This window comes from Euwallacea fornicatus, chromosome 4 (assembly GCF_040115645.1).
Source record: "Euwallacea fornicatus isolate EFF26 chromosome 4, ASM4011564v1, whole genome shotgun sequence".
Classification (NCBI taxonomy): Eukaryota; Metazoa; Arthropoda; class Insecta; order Coleoptera; family Curculionidae; genus Euwallacea; species Euwallacea fornicatus.
The window spans coordinates 3,876,463-3,897,089 of record NC_089544.1 but is presented as its reverse complement, the minus strand read 5'-3'; the positions used below and the strand labels follow the sequence as shown (position 1 = coordinate 3,897,089).

General features: G+C 34.3%; 2 protein-coding genes across 2 annotated transcripts in view; both read left to right on the top strand.

The window, feature by feature from the left end:
- The first annotated feature begins 412 nt into the window (after positions 1-412).
- Positions 413-7,143, top strand: LOC136350975 (G2/mitotic-specific cyclin-A-like). Its single transcript, XM_066303179.1, has 7 exons — positions 413-824; positions 1,095-1,268; positions 1,505-1,711; positions 2,907-3,070; positions 4,020-4,110; positions 6,072-6,160; positions 6,222-7,143. The coding sequence occupies exons 1-7, from the start codon at positions 612-614 to the stop codon at positions 6,445-6,447; spliced, it is 1,164 nt and encodes a 387-aa protein (XP_066159276.1). The 5' UTR covers positions 413-611; the 3' UTR covers positions 6,448-7,143.
- Positions 7,144-9,187: 2,044 nt separating this feature from the next.
- The window catches only part of LOC136350981 (uncharacterized), a 171,456-nt gene continuing 160,016 nt past the window's right edge, over positions 9,188-20,627 (top strand). Inside the window, exon 1 of the mRNA XM_066303188.1 lies at positions 9,188-9,603. Within this exon, the coding sequence (XP_066159285.1) occupies positions 9,390-9,603 (214 nt within the window). The 5' untranslated portion in view covers positions 9,188-9,389. The remainder of the gene's footprint in view (positions 9,604-20,627) is intronic.

Here is a 20,627-nt window from a genome sequence, read left to right as displayed (position 1 = left end):
TGAGATGTTTGCTATGAAAGCAATCTAATAATCTAAAACCATAAAAACGATGTATGGACTGCTTTAGACGTGGCGATCTTAAACACACTGTATACAAAACACAAAAGTATGTTAGGAGAGCAAAAAGTGAAACATCTTGGTAAAAACTCTTATTTCATACTTTTGTAACTCGTTTAATGAATTAAGGTGGAATTAGGTGGACTAAATTCATGGGGTAAGGGTAGGTCAATTGTATAAGCAAATCTGCGCGAAAGTCTACGTTTTATTTTAGTTTTTTTTTAATAACTGTATTTTTGTTAATAAATTTGGATTTCAATTGGTACTCTGCGATATCGCCAATGGTCTGCTTTATATACCTGCAAACATAAATTTGTACCTGCTCAAAAATATGATGATAAGTGTTGTTTACAAGCAATAAAAAGGTGGTAAAAAATGACAAAGTGCGGCAAAAATTTCAAAAATCTGACGCGTTTGGCATAATTTCAGTTCAAAATTTTCAGACTTCTAATACGGCACCTACACGTTTACATACATTTATAATTATCCGCATTTAAACTTCGTTAAAACCCACAAAAACTGTGAAAAGTGGTTATTAATATTGCATTTTTAAAATGTCGGTTATTAATATATTTGAAGATGTTGAAAATTTGCTGCCGAAGATTAATATTAAAATGAAGAAAGTGCATGGCTCCATTCCAAGCGGTCCACCTCAAATTGGAGACAAAAGAGGTGGCGAAAATAGGGGGATATTTAAAGAGATAAATAATGGAGTATTGCAGGAGTCGAAACGATTGCGACTGAGTAGTGAGGAGGAAAAAATCGAGGTATGTATGTGAGCAACATTAGCGCTTGTTGCGGATAGCTTCCTACTAAAACGCTATATTTTCGATATTACTTTATTTACTGTAGATCGTAATAAAACTTGGTTAATTAAATTCAATTAAATTAGTTAAACTTAAAAAAAATTAACGGTAATTGATCAGATCAATTAAAAATAATTAACTTGATTAATTATGAACATTTTTTACATCTTCATGTACTTTTATTCAGAAAAGGACATGAAATTTACCAACTAAAATTTCGTTAATTTATAGGTTTTGTGCCTGGACGAAAGCCCAATCACTGAATTTTCTGAATGCATAGACATAAGTGATGAAATTGTACAATGGAATGCAGAGGATGATAAGGATGCCAATATTAATCCAGAGAATAAGGGAAAAATTGCAGAGTTTCCTAAATCATTGCTCAATGTCTCTGAATATAAGGACGTAAGTAGTCAGCTACACATTATTAAAATTCTAAACAATTGCTGCAGGTCAGTCAGGTGGTCATTATGGTATCGCCTTGAACTTCGAAAAAGATCTTTGTCTCCTCTAGACATTCTCTAATGTAGAGGGTCTCAAGTCTTTTATGTGAAATACAACAGTTTCTATTGACGTACGGAATAGGGAACTGAAATGGTGGAATGAAATAGATATTCAAATCAAATTCATAATGTTTCTAGGACATTTGGCGATACCTTCGGGAACTGGAAGTATCACACCCCGTTGCGAAACCCAAATACATGTTGAAGCAGTTGAGCTTAAATTGGCAGTCCAGAGCAGTTCTAGTGGATTGGTTGGCTGGTGTAGCTGAAGTCTATAAGCTATGTAATGAGACTCTCCACCTCAGCGTTAATTACATTGACCGGTTTCTGAGTCATGTCGCCGTCGTAAGTCATTTTTATCAAATTCGAAAAATTAGATGGTTGAAAAAGAGTAGTAGGCAGTAAATTCGTAAAATACAGAGTGTAACATACCATGATGGAGTTATTTCAGGGAGCAATAGTACTCTGCAAAATAATAAAAGAAAAAACGTTAATAGATCCATGGTCAAAAATGCATAATTTTTGATATACAGGAAGACAAAGTTGCATATTTTTTCTCATATTTTGCTTTATTCTCACGTATGCCTCAACTTAAATTTTTCAAATTGTGCAAGCTTTCCTCTTTTTTAAGACCCGCTACAATTAAATATTGAAAATCGTCGGAAACCATATATAGAGTGTTCTGTTTTTTGGGTCATATATTATTTTATACTTTGTATTTTTTCTTGGAACACCCTGTATGAATTTTGTTACCCAAGATCTTTTTCAATTTTTTTTTATCTCTTGCAGTATAGTGCAAATATTTGTGTACAGACTTTTGAAAAAAAAATTACATACACATAAGCGATAATGGAAATAGTAAACAGGCGAAATAAGAATTTGGTTGTGGGTTGCATAGCAATATTTTTCGGAGTAACTCCTTGTAATCCAATAACGCAAGTTCTCTTCCCTAATATATTTTCGGTGGAGTTCGTGTTGGTATAGATCTGTACTTTTGGATATCAGGGTGACCACTACTGGCGATGTATGCATTAAGGTCTCGAAAACTGTAAGAGATACAGAGACGCTTAGATAGGAAAATATTTTTATAATTTTACCGAAAACTCATACGCAACCCAAAAAATGTTTTAAGATTTAATGGTTTTCAAAAAAATGTGAAAATTCTTCGAAAAATTGAAACAATGAAATTTGTTTGGAAAAAAGTGATTTAAAATATAAAACGTTATTACGTAAAATCCGTTAATGTATGAGGAAATATTTTTTTTGGAAAAGAATTCCTATTTTCCGAAATGTTTCTCCATTTTTCTGAAAAACGATGAAAAATAAAATAATTTTTAAGGTGGGTATACGTGTCTTATAAAATTATTTAAAACTTTGACCGTTTAACCGACTCTGTCACGTACTTAGACCACAGTGTATATAAATTATCCTTTAGTTTTCAAGTTATTAAGCCATAAAATTTGGTATTTTTCGATATACCCTGTATCATTAACATTTGGGAAACACATTCATGTACAAATGGATAATTTTCTCTTTTTAGGTAAAAGGTAAATTTCAGCTTGTTGGAGCAGCCGCCATGTTATTGGCTGGAAAAATGGAAGATGTTTATCCGATAGATATTAAAGAGTGGGCTTACTTAACTGGAGATACTTTTACTCCCCGACAGATTGCTAAGATGGAGCAAATGATAGTCAAAATTTTAAGGCAAGATATTTTACTATATTTTAGATATAAATTCAATTTAATTGAGAATTAAAATCTCTAAAGGTATCACATGCAGATTCATGAAGTTCATTGTAAACCAGATACGTAGTAGATGAGTCAAGTTCGCACTTTTCCACCAGATATCGTAATTTTTTTATTTTTAGTGATTTACTGCATGAATTTTTTAAATTCTGGTAACGATTTAAAGTATTTTCTATCTAGTTCTTTATATTCAACTTCAATAATTTGTGGGAAAACTACTTGTAAATTTTTACATTTTGCATATTTTCCAGAACTCTAACTCATCTCCAATTTGTGAGTGAGTAATGCGGTTTGTACCCTTCGGTCTTGGTTTTAAAAGATCAATAATATGGCATCATTTTTGTAATTTTCAGAAGCTTTATAAAATTATATAGATTTTTTCACAAAATAACGATACCATTGAATAGATCTCTCGAAACTACGTACGTTGGTACAAATCACATTGTTCAGTCTCAAATCATTAACGAGCTACTGATACTGGAAGTGAGAAAAATTTAAGAGTCTAGGTTTCATTGTCTTGAAAATGGTTAAACGTAGGTACACGATACTCCTCACAGAAAATACTTAGAATTACCAATAAAGAAGAAGGTAATAATATTTTGCTTGCATCATTTGAAATAAGAAAATCCTACAATCTAGTTCAAAAATGTGAAATTGGCAACATCGCGTCTTCCGTCTCTGAGTTGAGCATAATGATTAGCTCCGCCCATGCCAAATTATTTAAATTGTGTAGAATATTATCTAGCCTCCGATGTTCTTTACCGCACTAGTGCTGGAAAGCGTAGGTTTCCTCCCCAAAATTTGTACAGGGTCGCACGCTTTTCTGCATACGAAAAGGAGGAACTTTTACATTCATAATTTTCGCAACTAAAACTACAATTATAATCAAATATTCTAATTGTTCTAGGTTTCGCATGCAGCCTCCCACCACCTCGGCATTTGTGCAACACTTATGTCAGGAATATCGTTTAGATCAAAAAACGATGCATTTGGCCATGGTAAGTTTTCAGTCCAAATGGGTTAGAGTAGCAAATTGTTAAAAATATTTATGACTTCGGACAAATAAATATTTGCTTTATGACAAAAAATCATAGATCGTCCAAACATTTCTTTGTTAGAGTTCGTACACCACTATAAGGGTCACTGCAGACCCCAGACCTTTGGTCGGCGGACAGTTTACATTAATTGGCATTAATAGGTCTAAAGCCATACGTGTGCGCGCACATTCACCGATTCTAAATTGGTCAATAAATTTACGCCCCGATAATGAACACTTATACGACTAAACCGTCGACCGCTGCTTAGTCTGTAGGGTACTGTAGCCCTTAAAGGCCGTACACCATATAGACTAAAAAGTTTTCATCTGCCAACGGTTCAGTCGTTTGCTTAAATGATATAAAGGCCTACATTTATGAGCACATTCGCCGATTCTAATTCAGCCCATAAAAAATATTGACGGGCTGCACTCCCATCTGGCTGATCTGTTGGCCTAGTGTTAACAGTCTGCAAACTACGAGGGCCCTTAGGCCAGACACTTGAAAATCGTCCATCACAAAAAAATAGGGCCGAATGAGTGTGTCAAATCATCCCGGATTTGCGGTTGGTTTCCGAAGAAGTTTTTAATTTGTTCTTCTGAATATTTGTTACATACATACAGGGTATTTGGAAAAGTTGGAACAAAATTTAAAGTATTGAAAGTAGAACCAAAAATAGTAAAATAAGTTCTTATAAATATTGATTTGAGGGAGTATCGTTATTGAGATATGGCCCTCCAAAGGCATCCTATCACTTTAATATATTTTTTAATAACTTTCTTACTGATTAAAATAGTGGGATAAAAATTTTAGATAATAATCATACTCCAAGAGTCTTTAACCATCATAAGTTTAATCAAAATCGAAAAATAAGGGCAGTTGTCTAATCATCTTAGTAAGTCACATTCTTTAAATACGAAACTGGAATTTTTGTTCCATGGTTGGAAAGCAAATTTAATTTCCAACATAGCAATATATGACTTATATACATTTTCCGAGGTGTCATGCCGACAAATACATCATCAATGAGTTTTTTCAACAAGTTCACTAATACTGCAGTATTTACTTAGCCATGTTTCCTCTCATTTAAACTACGCTCCTTTTCTTCTCTCCTTCATCTCTCCTTTTCTTTGTTAATTGTTGCATGCATTAACAAATTATTCTCTTATTACCCACTAAATTGTGCATTTGTAAATTTCCTATTCATTTTGACAAAAAAACCATTCGGCAATAGTTATTTTTTACGGTGGATTTTAAAAATGAATATATGAGAGTAAGTCTCGCTAAGCACACAATGCAGCATTAAGGGACTTTTGTTGGAAAAAATTAATAATAGATTTTTCGGCTCGAAATTTATGCAAGCCACATATGGATTTATTGGAAATTCAATTTTATATCGAACTATCGAATGAAAATTCCGTGTTATTTAAAAAATACCATTTAGCAGTGATATCTTGAAGTTCCAGAGGGGGGGATATCACTTTGAGCGCTGCGTAGAGGACCAAAAATTGCTTCTCTTCCATTTAGTTCTCCGTTCAGAACTCAAAAAAAATTCGGCAATATTGAAAACGAGCTATGAATTGTCTCGAAAAAAACTACTTTTCTCTCATTTAATAGATATCGTAACTTTCGCCTTTTGACATAGCAATAGTGGAATCGCTTAACATGAATACCATGTAAAAAGTGGCAATAAAAAGAAAACCAATGAAAGTATTCCAAAACGATCGAAACGAAGGTGCTACTTTTTGACATAGTGATAGGGGTGTAATGAATCTCTTCTTTCGCCTGCTCCACTTTCGGATCTAACCCCTAGTGATATTTTTTCGAACGTTACCCAAAATAATTATATGTATACTGAAGATTATGATTTTTTTCCCAATAATGTAGAGAAAAATCACTCCTCGTAATTTTTTAATAACTTTCAGTATATTAGCGAATTAGTTCTGCTGGAAGGTCAAGATTACCTACAACATTTACCGTCCAAACTAGCGGCAGCCTCCATTGCTTTAGCAAGGTGAACAAGTTCGAAATCCTGTTAGAGCACATTTGTCCTTAACAGTTCATCAAACTTTTAGACATACATTATCTCAGTCCAAACCATGGCCAAGGAAATTCAAAGAACATTGCGGCTACAGTTTTAAACAGTTAAGTCCTGTAGTCCAACGACAGCAACAAACCCTTATAGAAAGCCCTCTGAAGGAGCAACAAGAAATTCAGACCAAGTACAAGAGTGAAAAGTACAATAAAGTTGCCCTTTTAAAGCCTAAAAGGTTAGTTCTGGAGACCTTCTATGAAGATTGAGTTTCATGTGCGTAATGAAATACAATGTGTTGTGGAAGCTGAGCTAGACCTTGATTGGGTTGTATATGATAGGGCTTCCAATCGTATCGAAAAGAAGAAAAGTTAACATTAGGAGTTTCGTCAATTTGATAGGTGAAATAACGAGCAGAGGAATTTTAGCTGTGTGTCATATTTTCAGAGTTTCATTCTGAAAAAAATTCAGATTTTTCAAAATGAACTAATTGAACCCGCGTGTGTGAATCTAGTCCATAGAATATTTTAATCATATAATGACTTGTATATGAACTATATTAGTAACCATTTCTATTTTATAATTTCATACACGTTTTTTTTTTCATTTAAACGGAACTTGTGGCAGGCTATGTGATATTTTTTTTATGAACTTTGAACGTTTTTATACATGTTTTATTTCATATGTTGATCTTGAAATAAGTATTTATATATAAATAGGTATTTTTCATTTTCTAAATTAATATTCTGAGTAGGGAGTATGAAAGATACTTTTTTGAAATACGTAACAATTAAAAGGTAGATCACTGCGACAACATACTATTGAAGTTTATGTATATTTTCTGTGTTAAGGAATTTTGTTATTTTTATATTAAATTTGCAAATTACTTGTAAAATTGTGCAGGTCAGATTTAAGGCTAAGTAACAGTAAACATTAAAATCAATATAAAGTATAATTATAATTTATCCCCGTCGTTCACAAATTCGCAATACTGCAAATATTTCGATGCCTTCGGGCACCCACGATTTTCATGTAATTTATTTTTTATTTTTATTCCATGAACCCCTGTTTGTATTGCACTGAAAGTCACAATGAATGAATAAAATAGAATTAAATGCCTATGTATATACAGGGTGTTCCAACTTTCATGCCTAAGAGATAAGAGGAATTTTTCAAAAAGCTTATTTTAGAACGCGTTTCTTACGAAAACGTAAGACGTAGTTTTCTGTTTTACAAGACACCGAAAATTAAATTTTATATTTTGTTCTTGTTTGCAGTTCCATCAATTTTTAAACTTTTCTATTGAGAGTTTGCGTATGCGCTACGTTTTCGAATCTACATGAATAGATTTTGAAAATTTCTGTGATGGTATATGAGGTGGAAACTTCAAGGGACAAGCTGCCTCTTGCTGCTTTTTGTGATACACCACTGGCTCTCGATATTCCGAATTTTAAATTATTTTTTTTATTTAAAAATCTTTCTATGGAGAAAACTGCTATATAACAGCTCAGGTCACTACTTCAACTTACATTTGATCATGAAATGCGGTTCATCACGAACGTTAAAGGAATTCTACAATTCTTTTTCCTGCCGGACATAATTTGAAAATATATGATACACATTTATTTCTCGTTACTTTAACCACCTTCATCAATTTATTAGCGTTTCAAACCGTTGTGAAATAAAAGGCAATGATGCAATGAAATATCACTAAAGGTAATGAATATATAATTTCCATAATCTAATGATACGAACTTTCGTGATGGACGTAAACAGCATAAATGCCTAGAATTTTTAATGGAGGTTCTGTGTATTTTATGATATTAAAGTCCCGAATATCAGTCCCTGTATATATTTCCGGGATCAATTAATGAAATAGGAGTTTTTTATAGCGGACTTTAAATTTTATCTAAGAATCATTACAAACTCGTAGCTGGTGGAAAATATTGTAGCTAACCCGTGCATTAACGGACGATTAACAATTTTAACTCTAATAGCGTGTTCTCTTCGCTCACGCGCTAAGCCATTTGTATTATTAATCGCCTTCATTAATACACTTGGTGATTAAATAATTGTTAACGGATGACCAGAGATAAAACGCTGTATTTGTTTTTATAGCAAGACCTCGACTTTTTTCTCATCAATATTAAGCCATGACGAGTAAAACTAAGAATTACAATTTCACTTTATGTAACTCGCATTCTTTAACAAATAGGTGTAATTTCATGGCTTAGGAAACTCACACCAGATACCTGAACAGGCATTATTTTACATTAATCATCTGAAAAATTACAGTTATACTGTGCTTCGGAGCTATCGGGTCGAACTTCTAGAGATTGTTCATTGCAACAATAGAAAACATGCGAGTGTTAGAACCCGTGCCCGCTAACGTCTCCCTGGGGCGCTACTGGCTTACGATGCTTTAAGATAGTTATATACAAAAACGTGTTTTATCGAGTTTAAGTACGTTTTATTCTATTTTGTTTGTACAAAATAACTCTAAAAAAATTATGCAAAATGTCGTCCTTGAATTTCATTAGGTCAGACGACATTAGATCGGCAGAGGCGGTCCAGTTCTGTGGTCTCCTTAGTCACCCAATCTAGCACCAAATTTCTTTCTATGGCGACATGTAAAATCTCTGGTTTATGTAACGCCAATGGAAATAGAGCAAAACGATCATCAAGTTTTTAACCAAGTCCAGAGAAACCTTAACAGTCGTTTGAACAGGTGCAATGAAGTTCAAGGACCACATTCTGAATAATTACTCTAGTGTTATTTTGTACAAATAAATTAAAATGCAACATATTAAAATTCTATAAAAACATTTTTGCACTTAACTGCCTTAAAGCATTATAAGGCCTGAGCGCCTTAGGAAGACATTTGGAACACAGGCCTTATACATGGATGTCTTCTATTGTTGCACTGAACAATTTCTAGAAGTTGGACCCCACAGTTCTGAAACACCTCGTATTTAATTTTTCAGGGTTGTTGGAAATAAAATTGTTGTACTGGTTGCAGTACAATTGAGACATATAGTTACCTCGGAGGAATTTCTGTTTTATCGGAGTGCTAAAAACATTATGGACTGTGTTACATTGGAATATCTCCCTAGTGCCCCTTCAATTTCACACGTCAAGGGTACATTTTAAAGTTTCGCGATGAGCGAAGAACTCTGCGGCGCGGTGGATCGGAGTTTAAGACACCTGTTGGATGGGCAGTGGCAGAAACCACGACAGCAGTTCTCCGCATATCGTCGCTTCGGTAGCTGCGAAACCAGCTGCTGCTCTGGCTACGGTGAAGAACGAAACTTTTCCATTCGTACTAAACCGGCTTTTTTCAATCCAGAAGATTCGCGCGACCATGAAGTGTGTTGTGATCTTTGGGCTCCTGTGGATGGTTTCTGTTTCTCCCGAGGTGTTTGCAGGTAGGAAATTTCACAATTTTACATAATAAGAAATTCGAGAAGACTGGATTTAAGAAATTTACGCATAATTTAGGCCGTTAATGTCGTTGCTTTCGATTAAATGGAATAATAATTAAAATATGAATATGGAGAGCATTTTCAGGGCGACAAGTTTCTGAGTCAAGATTTGTTATCTTTGAGTCAGTTAATTGAGCTCTGTCTTTTAATTTTTTGTCCTCACATCGGAGGGAGGTTTCACTGTCTTCAGAACTGAGGAGGGACAGAGGAGAGAAGGAAAATCAAAGGTAAACTAAAATGTACGAGAGGTTGTTTATTTTCCCACATCTGTTTTGACTAAGCGAAATATATGCACTTTCTTTGATTTTACGCTTCTTTGATCATTTTTCTTTGACAACGATTCAAGCATCGTTCCATTTAATTCTGTGACTAATATCAAAAGCATGCTGGCAAATCTTTGAACCATACAACCCTTTATTTTTAATATTAATTATTTTTATTTCGATGGATTATACGTGAACAAACTAGAAAAAACCCAAAATTCCTTTAGGACGACGCTGTTTCTTTGGGAAGTGGACTCGAAAACCTGTTTCTGAATACAAATTTAGACCACAAAAAACATGGTTACATTCAGCTGTGCAGGCAGAATTTAAGACTTCAATTGATTTGTGCGTTATTTGTTCCCAAGACGTTGCTCCTGAAAAAAAAAGAAAAAATTACCAATCTGCCTGAGGCGAATGTCATATCAGTGTGTAACTCCCCCGACGATTTTTCTTAAATCCAACATTATCGATAACCATTTCATATTAACTCAGCGTCGCTTCCAATAGATGTAATTCCCTCTTTTAAACATAATTTATAATTAGCGCTAATAGCATTGAAATGCCTTAGACAAAATGTTAAGGGCAACAAATTTATATTGATGATGCCTTCGGACTATCTGGAGGGTTATTTCGAAACCGCCCCGTGATGTTTGCGGATCTATTTGGACGAATTTATGGACCAAATTGAACATTAAGGATTCCCTTTTTGGGGCTGTGTCTTCCTCCATCAGATCTGGTGTTTGAACAATTAATTTCTGTTTGCTTTAGTTTGGGAAACTGGATAAAAGGTTCAGTTTATTGTTGGGTTGCTTAAGAAAGAGAGACGGAGAGAGCGAGGGCTAAGGCGAGCCAGAGCCAGAGGGAGAGGGAGAAGGAGAGGTAGAAAGGGAGGAAGTGGGAGAGGGAGAAGAAGAGGGAGAGGAAGAGGTAGAGAGAGAGGAAGACGGAGAGATGGACATCTTTGAGTTAATCACACACTCTACTCATATTTACCAACATTAAATAGCATAACGGCTAAAATATTTTCCTTAAAGGCGCTTGGGCGATAAATGCAATTTTTTTTACTTTCAAAATGCCACTTCGGCGCTTGTTTCATTTAAATGTAACATGGACGAATGAGGGGAGACCCAAAATAGTAAAAAACGTACAATATGTCTATGAGGACGCATTACATGGGAATCCCCGAATCTGTAAGAGATGGGAAAATATTTTTTTTTGGAATATTGGCTTACTGCTCGTTTTTGAAGTTCCTTTAAAGCAATATCGAAAAAAAGAATACTTTCTCGTTTCACCTTTTAAGACGCGAATATTTTATTTCCCAGATATCACCATCAACCTCATTTTTTTTATATGGACTGAAAAAAATATCATATTTCTTCTTCAGCTAAATTTATGTAATATGTTCGTGGTTTTCCAATATTGAAAATTTAATTAGGAGCAAAATTTCATGTAGTGGGAAACCGCTTAAACGTGACACTGAAATCTAAAATCACACGTTGTAACATACAGCTGCAGCTGCCCTATGACTCCTCTACGTTACGTGCTCAGATTTTGAAAACATTATAAACTTAGTCCACACCAAATCAGATTCCAACGTTGCTACTACAAAATTTGTCAAAGGAGAAACCATTTATACCTTTAGTACGAAGGTTTTGTAAGCTAAAATACGTGTTTGCCTAATAAATGCGGAAAGGAATACTTAACTGTATGATGCCTGCAGTTTGCAAAGCAATGAGGTAGTAGAATGTGGTAAAGATACTTTACTACGTTAGATAGGTATAATACTTTTCCTATGAGCGCACGTGTGTTAACTGACACGCATTTATAGGACACGCTAAACTAAACACAAAAACTTTTGATGTCAACAAATGCTACTTTGCTTTGAGTACGGTAAAAAATATCTATCACACACTTACACTACAGATGCGATATAGTGCGGTAAAAGGTCTATCATACGCCTGTGAGATACAGATTTTGCTGCACAGATTTGCAATAGAAATTCTACTGCGACTTGAAATGGCGCTTACAGTTCGTAGATGTGTATGTGCTAAAGTCATTTTGCCGCAGACTGTTAGGAAGGATCTGTAATTTAATTCCTTCTCAGATTCAAATTTGCCACATAACTCGCCAAATACCTCGAGAATTTCTGACGGTTCTCAGACAAGTCCTTGCATACTGTCCCTTAGAGAATGTCTCTGCGAGGGGACAAAACAGCGAGTTCAAGGCGGCGGAAAATTCCAAAATTGCAACTCTATTTCCCTTATTTAAAATCCGGGAGTGTCGGAGGGACGCCGTGCGAAAAACAAAAACTTCCGGGCGTTTTCCTTTCGGAATATAAATACGCTATATAATTTAGAAACCATTTGTCAACGCTTTTCCGGCCGAGCTTCCCTTCTCAGAAAAACTCCATCTACGTACTTTTAATTTCCTTAGAAGAAACCGGACAAATATTTAGATATTTTTAATCTAAAATAGTTATACGAAAGAATTTAATCAGACCACAATATTCTTGTTTTGTACTCGCAGGTTTCAATTTTAACCATTGCTTAAATGAAATTTAAATATAATTGAGAATTTATGTACCTGTTGCCTAAAATGGAAAATGCATGTGTTGACTCACTGACTGTGGTGTAGATATGTTTTTGAGAATAAAATCTAAAAATTACCATTTCCTTTCTATACAGGATAGATTATCTACTCCAAAGAGCATACTAAAACAGATGGCAATTTCTTCTTCGTCTTGAAGCGTCTATTCAACGAAATAAATTTTCGAATATGCCCAAAATTTGTCAAATAACTTACAAAATTAATAAACTTTGAAAATTCGAATCATTTGGTTTATTCTTTAAAATTACAAAAGAAAAATTCAATTGGTTTCGTTTCTTCAGAAATCGCTGCAAAAGTAATCGAAATTTTATCCTCATTATCTAAAGATAGGTATCTGTGGGACATGCGTAGTATAAAATACTTAGAATAGACCACACAATCCAACAATGGAATAAATCATAGTTGAGTGAGGGGGTAGTACCAATAGCCCCCTTATTGAAAGATTTTTTCGATTTTCACTTTATTGCTGCTATCACTAGTATGTAAGATAAATATGGAATCATTTTATATCAAAATGAGGAAAAATGAATTATCTTTGGTCCTACGTCATAAAAGGTATTACGTCCTATTAAAAAAAAAAACAAGAAAATCGACGTGGAAATGGTGAAAATTTAAGTTGTTATTGCACTATACAGGGTGTCCTCGAATTACGTGGCCAAAATAATACCGCAGATTGTTTGAGTGAAAATAAGTCGATTTAACTAAACTTCCCTCAGTCCAAAAGTTGATAATTATGGAGCTACAGGGTGTTAAAGTTGAAAAAAAAATCACATTTTCTTTAATATCTTTCGATTTCTTTGAGTTAATTTCACGAAATTTCATATTTGAGGGTGTTTTAGGATACGAAATTCAAATTTATTAACGGTTTAGTTGGTTCTTCTAGGGGGCGCCACAAGCGACCATTAGGACACATTTAAATCTCTGTAGCTTTTTCGTGCCACGGTGTATATTATTTTGGTATTTAAAAACCTTTTTCCCTACCTTTTATACTTAGAAAAGGTATACTTTATTGACGTCGCTAAAAGCAACGGTTTTGGAGAAAAACGCATAATTCTAATGCGCTGCATATTTGCGTTGGCGCTTTTAAGTAAATAACTCAGTTGGCTATGTTTTTAATTGACATTTTAACACTTGAATTTGTTTCTCAAATGTCAGTTTTTTTATTTAGCCCTCAGTTTTTCTTGTCAGTTTCGCTTCTTGTTCCTGTAAATATCCATAAGTATGGCCAATAAATTCACTTATTCTGAAATGGTGGATATGCTGTTAGTTTATGGACTTTGCCGTTGTAATAGTCAAAAAAGTGTACGAGTTTACAAGGAAAAATATCCTTTCCGTAGAATTCCAAATCGGAAAACTTTTGTTAATATTGAAAGGCGTCTAATTTTAAGATAATTTGCATGCATCATCAGGCTTAGATGCATTTTTCTCCAAAACCGTTGCTTCTAGCGACGTCAATAAAGTATACCTTGTCTAAGTATAAAAGGTAGGGAAAAAGGTTTTTAAATACCAAAATAATATACACCGTGGCACGAAAAAGTTACAGAGATTTAAATGTGTCCTAATGGTCGCTTGTGGCGCCCCCTAGAAGAAACAACTAAATCGTTAATAAATTTGAATTTCGTATCCTAAAACACCCTCAAATATGAAATTTCGTGAAATTAACTCAAAGAAATCGAAAGATATTAAAGAAAATGTGATTTTTTTTTTCAACTTTAACACCCTGTAGCTCCATAATTATCAACTTTTGGACTGAGGGAAGTTTAGTTAAATCGACTTATTTTCACTCAAACAATCTGCGGTATTATTTTGGCCACGTAATTCGAGGACACCCTGTATATACTTTTGGTTAAATAGGTATTGGTGTTTGTTAAGGTGATCTTATATGACAATTCACCTTAAAATTATCAAAATATAGTTCAAGTAAACTGCGACTTAAATTTTTTCACGAGTCCTCTCAGAGGGTCAAACATTTTTTTAAACGTCATAGCCTCGGGCTACTGCATCACTGGGTAGAAAATTAAGAAAGTAACATATGCTTCAGCGAGTATTCTATCATGTGAAAAAAAACATGTTTTGAAAAAAAAATTATGGCATTAGAAACATTTTATCGCACCCCGCCTTTTTGGGACGCCCTGTCGGGTAGTCACTAATTTTAAAATTCTCTTTTATGGACCTTAAATAAGTTCCCATAATTGATTTTTTATGAAATCACAAATAAACTCATAGAAATCCGAGAACTACAAAACTGACACCCTTTACATCGAACATATTTTAAATTTTTGGAATTTCTTATTCAAATTGAATTGCTGCTATATAAAACTGAAAAATGGGTGGCCGTGAATGCAAAATTGATAAATTGAAAGGGGGAAAGTTTTACACGTAGCCATCTGCAACATCGTTGTAATTTGCCCCGCCTGCACTTACTTTAAACAGTGTGGATTACGTTGGTTTATTGTTTAATTGGTGATGTGAAATTGAAGGAACAATACATGCTAATTATCAGATCTAAAAACCTTTTCAAACGAGGTGTCACTCGACCTATTGCCTATATCATTTGAGATTCTAAAGTTGTTTGCATCCCCCGCAAAGGGGGTTGTTGTGGTAAATCCACGGTTGAAGCTAAAATGTGCCCTCCTCGAAAAAAAATCGACGAGTTGAGGCAATTTCCAATATTTCGATGATAGTTCAAAATTAATTGGGCGCCAATTGTTCAATGGTACACCGTGTATGTACCAACACAATTTGGCAAGGGAAAAGGTGGCAATGATGGTTGAAACGGAATAATTTTTGAGCAAAAATCCGAGTAAATTTGAAGTCTTTTAAAGCAGAATTCACTCTCAAGTACTAAAAGTACGGGATTTTAAATAAAATTTTTTAATAAAACCCCTTTCAGTCACTGGTAAATTTTCCGGGAAAAATTAACTTTCATGATCAATTTTGTGGTCTATTCACTGCATTCCGACCTAATTTAGCTATGCCGTCTGTGTTTTGTATTTAAGCCGCTGCGAATTCTGTTAAATCGTTCGGTTTTCAAGGATTTTTAATTACAACTCTTTGCAGAAAAACGAACCTGAAAAACCCCAAAGTTTTTGTCAATATTACGGTTGTGGTTGGACTGAAATCAAAATACTCGAGGTCGAACTTAAAAATGCGGAAAATCGGAATTATGTTTATTTTCGAGTTAAAGCGTAAAATCCAGCCGTTAAATCCCATCGAGAAACTGTTTGAATTAAAAATTAAAAGAATAAAAGAGGAAGATGCCTTAATCTCAAGCCCAAATATTGTTTTTTCGTTAAGGCACTTTGGAGGACGTAAAAATGCGGTAATTTTTTAAATTTGGGCCTTTGGGCGGGCCAAATTCTGCAGCAGCTAATACTTTCTAAAACCAAACACGATTTAGATTGTTCACCTTCTGTAGCAACAATTAACCAAATAATTAATGCTTTTTTTATTTCGAATTAGTTATTAATTTTTTTAATCGTCAACGTTTGTTCAGGCCAATTTACCGCAGCGCCGTTAAGTGTAAAGTGTCGTTCTAACTCTTGAAGCTTGGAACAATAACGTTTCCCGTCATTTACGAACAATGGTACATTATACATGTGGTGGAAAGAATTTCTTCTCACACAAAGAATACTTTACAGCGTGCCGTGTGTACCATTTTTTCCAATTTTACCAAATAGAGTGACAACTATCGTAATCTAAACCGGTGACGAAACGACCTTCATTTTGCAACTAGTTATGTAATGGAAGCAATTGCTACTCAGCTGGCCAATGGGGCTGGTTTATTTTGGTTGTATAATTAGTTCCCCACACCATATTTCCTTATTTAATACATCTTTCCCTCTCTTGAGTCAAAGATATCCATTTTTTGCCCCATAGCGGCCATAAAACACTGCGAAATCCATAATAATAAAGGGTTTAGCGATTAATTTAAAAAACGCCTTCGGTGCCAATTATTTTTATTCCCAAATTATTTAGTACCAATTCATATGCGGGTTAAAGGCGAGTTATGGCCCAAAACGGGATTATATGGACGTCCGAGAAATTAAACTAAGAATTTAACGTTCCAATTCCGTTGGAAATATTTTTATTATCATAAGCTGGATTTATAGTTTCATTAACGTAAGACGCAGTGTTATAAAGTAAGAAATATACACGTATCGGTTATCTCGTTAAGTTTTTCTTTATTGCCAGTGCTAGCTAGCGTGTGTTAGAGAGTTATAACACGCCAAGTTTCGATCAATCAGAAAACAGCAAATTCCATAACATGCCGCTTCTAAAAGTAAACGTAAAATTTTATTAAATTTTGAAGAAAAATATACTTGTAGCAAGACTTGGAAGAAAAACTTTAAAGGAAAAGAATTAAAATCGTCACACTATCGGCCAGTATAAAAATGAGAGGCGACAAGGTAGCCCAAGAGCTTCAGTGTTCGGGTTTCGATGTGGAGACACCCAGGTTGACCTAGTCCGATCATTTTTTTGCTTCTAATTTTTTTGGTTGTGGAGAGAATGGTGCATACAACTCGTTAGAAAGTCTCTTAACAAACTTATGTGTTTGAAGCGTTCGCCTGCGGCTCGTGCGTAAAATTCCACTCTCGTGTGTTAGAAGCGACTTCCTTGCCTCGTTATGTTACGTTACGTTGCTGCTCGTAGCGTACTGTTTAATATGCCAACATCCTGCAGAAAGTTAACGTAAGACATGACTATCTGATGAATCTGACACAATACAATGTAAAATCTTAATGATAAGTCTTGAGGCTTACGTTAGGGAAACCACAATTCCAGCTTGAATCCAGCTTTCTTCGCCATTAGTCACTCCATGAAAAAACGGTGACATCTTGGATATTTGAAGGGATAGGAAGCCGGAAATTTTCGGGCTAAGTTGGGTAATTTAAAGTTCGATCGAATGCTGCGTTGAACGGAGGAAAATTTCTAGTAATTTTATAGCGAAATCTGGTTTGGCCTGGCGCGTCCAAAGGTCGCCGATCCTACGAATGAGAGCTTAACAGACATAAGCGATCAAAGTGTTAAAAATCATGAATTAAGAGCCATTTGATTATATTTAAAAATGAACTGTGGTTTACCACGAATTAATGGCTAAGTCACCAGTAAGAACTGCTATGCAACTGTTGGACAACTGTGCGATGTTAGCAACAAAAAATGTTAGTTGATTCGTCTGAACGGGCCTTGTTACCCAATATTTGAGTCTAAATAGATATCTCGCAAACGGTTCAAAATAAATGAGGGTGACTATTGCGGATTTTAAATCTACGTTCGCTATATTGGGTTATTTTCCGGATATACTGAATGTCTTCGAATAAAAATAATTAAAAAATGAACAGAAAATTGAGTTTATGGAAACTTTGTCCAAAATGCCATCCCATACGGTCTTTTTGCGTACGCTGGGGAAGTTGTTTATGATGTATATTTTTAATTCATTTTTTTAAAAGTCTATTCGTGTGCTGAAACTGTCTTATAAATCGACTTATAAATTTAAGAGGAGGTAGTAGTCCCACAATGAGAAATGAACTAATTTTGAACACCTGTGACGTCAACCTATATCATCCGTTGATCGAAGACTTGTTTCTGGTGTCTGATGACCTTTAATAATAATCATTAGCTATATAGGGTGTTAGTAAAATAAATCCTGTAAATTTAACCAATGATTAAGAATGTTAAAATCTTCGGTATAACAGGGGTCGTAAATACACAAATTTTCGCGGAAAAAAAAAGTTTTTGAGAATTGGCAAGGTCGCAATGTATTTTTTTCATTTTGATACCTCCCAAAATAACTGCATAAACTAGATATGGTGCATTTACACAAGTTTGTTGGGTCCGATAGGTTTTATGGTTAAAATGGGCACATTATGTGATTCTTGAACTCTTTGTACGTGAAAAGGAAAGAGCAATTGCTCCTTTAACGTTCTATGAACATTCCAATGAGAAGTTAACTTAGGTGACCCTCCAAAGGGTCAAGTTTCCAGAGTTCAGTGTGGCGTTGCCGCTTAAGTTTACTTTTAATGTTTGAGTCCTAGTATTAGTTTCAATTAAGGTTTAAATTGCTTTTAGCAGTTTTAATGCCCGATAAATTAAACTTTTTTTGTTACATGTCAAACAATCAACATCTGACAACGAGGTTTTTCAAGATTTTATTAAAATTTTAAGCTTATCGGAGCTTTTCGGTTACCAACTTTAACACTTTTTTTTATGATTAGGTTTTCGAGCTCTGTTGTAAGGAACTTTTTTATTTAAAATGACGTTCTTAATCATTAGTTAAATTTACAGAACTTGTTTCACTAACACTCTGTGTACAGGGTGGAACAGCCAAATGAAATAAATTCATTATCTGCATATTTCGACATATTTGAAAAAAATACTGAAACACGTCAATTTTAGATTATGAAATCACATCCTTTAATGTAGAAATGTCACCTCTAAATTCAATCCCCTTTGCGTGACCATTGCAAAAATTTTTGTATTAGAGGTATGGATTTGTGATACCTCGTTTGAAAAATCTTTTCATTACCTATTCAAAACTGCTACAGTTTGAAACATTATTTCAAAGAAAAACATGAAAAAATTCATGCAATTGACCAAATTCTCTACAACAAATTAAAAATTTGTCAACTAATACCACTTCGTTATTGATAATGTAATATAATAGCAAATAAATTAATCTCAATGTATTTCGACTTAACTTTTCAAAATCGGTGGATGGAGAAGCGCGGATCGCTAGAACGGCCGGCACGATCGCTCGATCTTACTCCATTAGAGTTTTACTTATGGGAATATGTGAAGAGTATGAAGTACAAAACTGAACCATGCGATCTGGCTGACTCAAAAAGAAGAATAAAGGTTACGATTGGATCGGTTACGCCTCAGATGTTGATTAATGTTAGAAGTGATTTTTATTTACGGTTAGGATACTGCCAAGATGTTCGAGGCATGTATTTTAAACATCACAAGAAGATTGAGATTGATTTGTTCTCTTATTTTATTATATTATTAACGGTATTAGGTATTATATTTCAAGTTTATTGTAGATAATGTCTTCAATTGCACGATTTTTTTCCGTAATTTTTTGCAATAAAGTTCAAAATCGTAGCAGTTTTGAATAGAGAACGAAAATACCTTCAAATCGAGATGTCATCAATCTAAGCTTTCAATATAAAAATTTTGGGGTTGTCACATATTGGGGTCAATTTTGGGGATAAAATATTTACGTTACAAGATACAATTTAAGTAATTAAAATTGACGTGTTTCAGTATTTTTTCACATACATGTGTTGAAATGTAAAAATATTGAATTTATCCCATTTAGCTGTTTCACCCTATACCGACGACTCTAATGAACTTGGGCCCACAAGGAAAAGTTTTTTAACAGGAAATCGTAGGGTGAAAGTCGGGCTGGTGGGTTCAAAGGTGAAAATGCGGGAATTTTAGCATGGCACATACAACTTGTAATACCCTCCAGTACTGAGTGTTTCCTCATGGCATTTCTGTTATTGATCCGCTTTAGTGGAGTGACATTGAAAAGAATCAAAATACAAACTCTTTCGTCACTTTTCTATTTTCAACAATAATTGATGCTGGCGAATCAAGCATTTTATGTAATTGGGTTGATCATGTTCCGGGCGACAACATTTCGTCAAAGCTAAGGAGAAATTCATGGAGTGGCTTTGATATAAAATGCTTCAAATATCGGGGGTCAGCGCTTTCCTATACGACGAACTAAAATGAATGGTTGCATTTTTAGACTAAATGTTTGATGTCTATGGAAAATGCGATATTACTGTATCGGCAATTCAGAGGAAATCAATATTTCAGCGAAAATGTAGATGAGAATATTTAGAATACTTCCGCATAAAACAATTTTTCAATGCAAATATTTCCCAACAATCAAATCCGACGGTAATATTTTCTATATTGTTATTTTAAAAATATATCGCGTTTCGTACGCATTTAATTGAAAATTTTATTCTGTTTTAGATGAATCGTTCGACTTGTTAGGATTCTTCCGCATTTCTTCTACTAAATTATTTAAAACAGCTTTGGGAGTTTCCCTAGTTTTTCTTTTTGCGCTCTAGTAAAAATGTA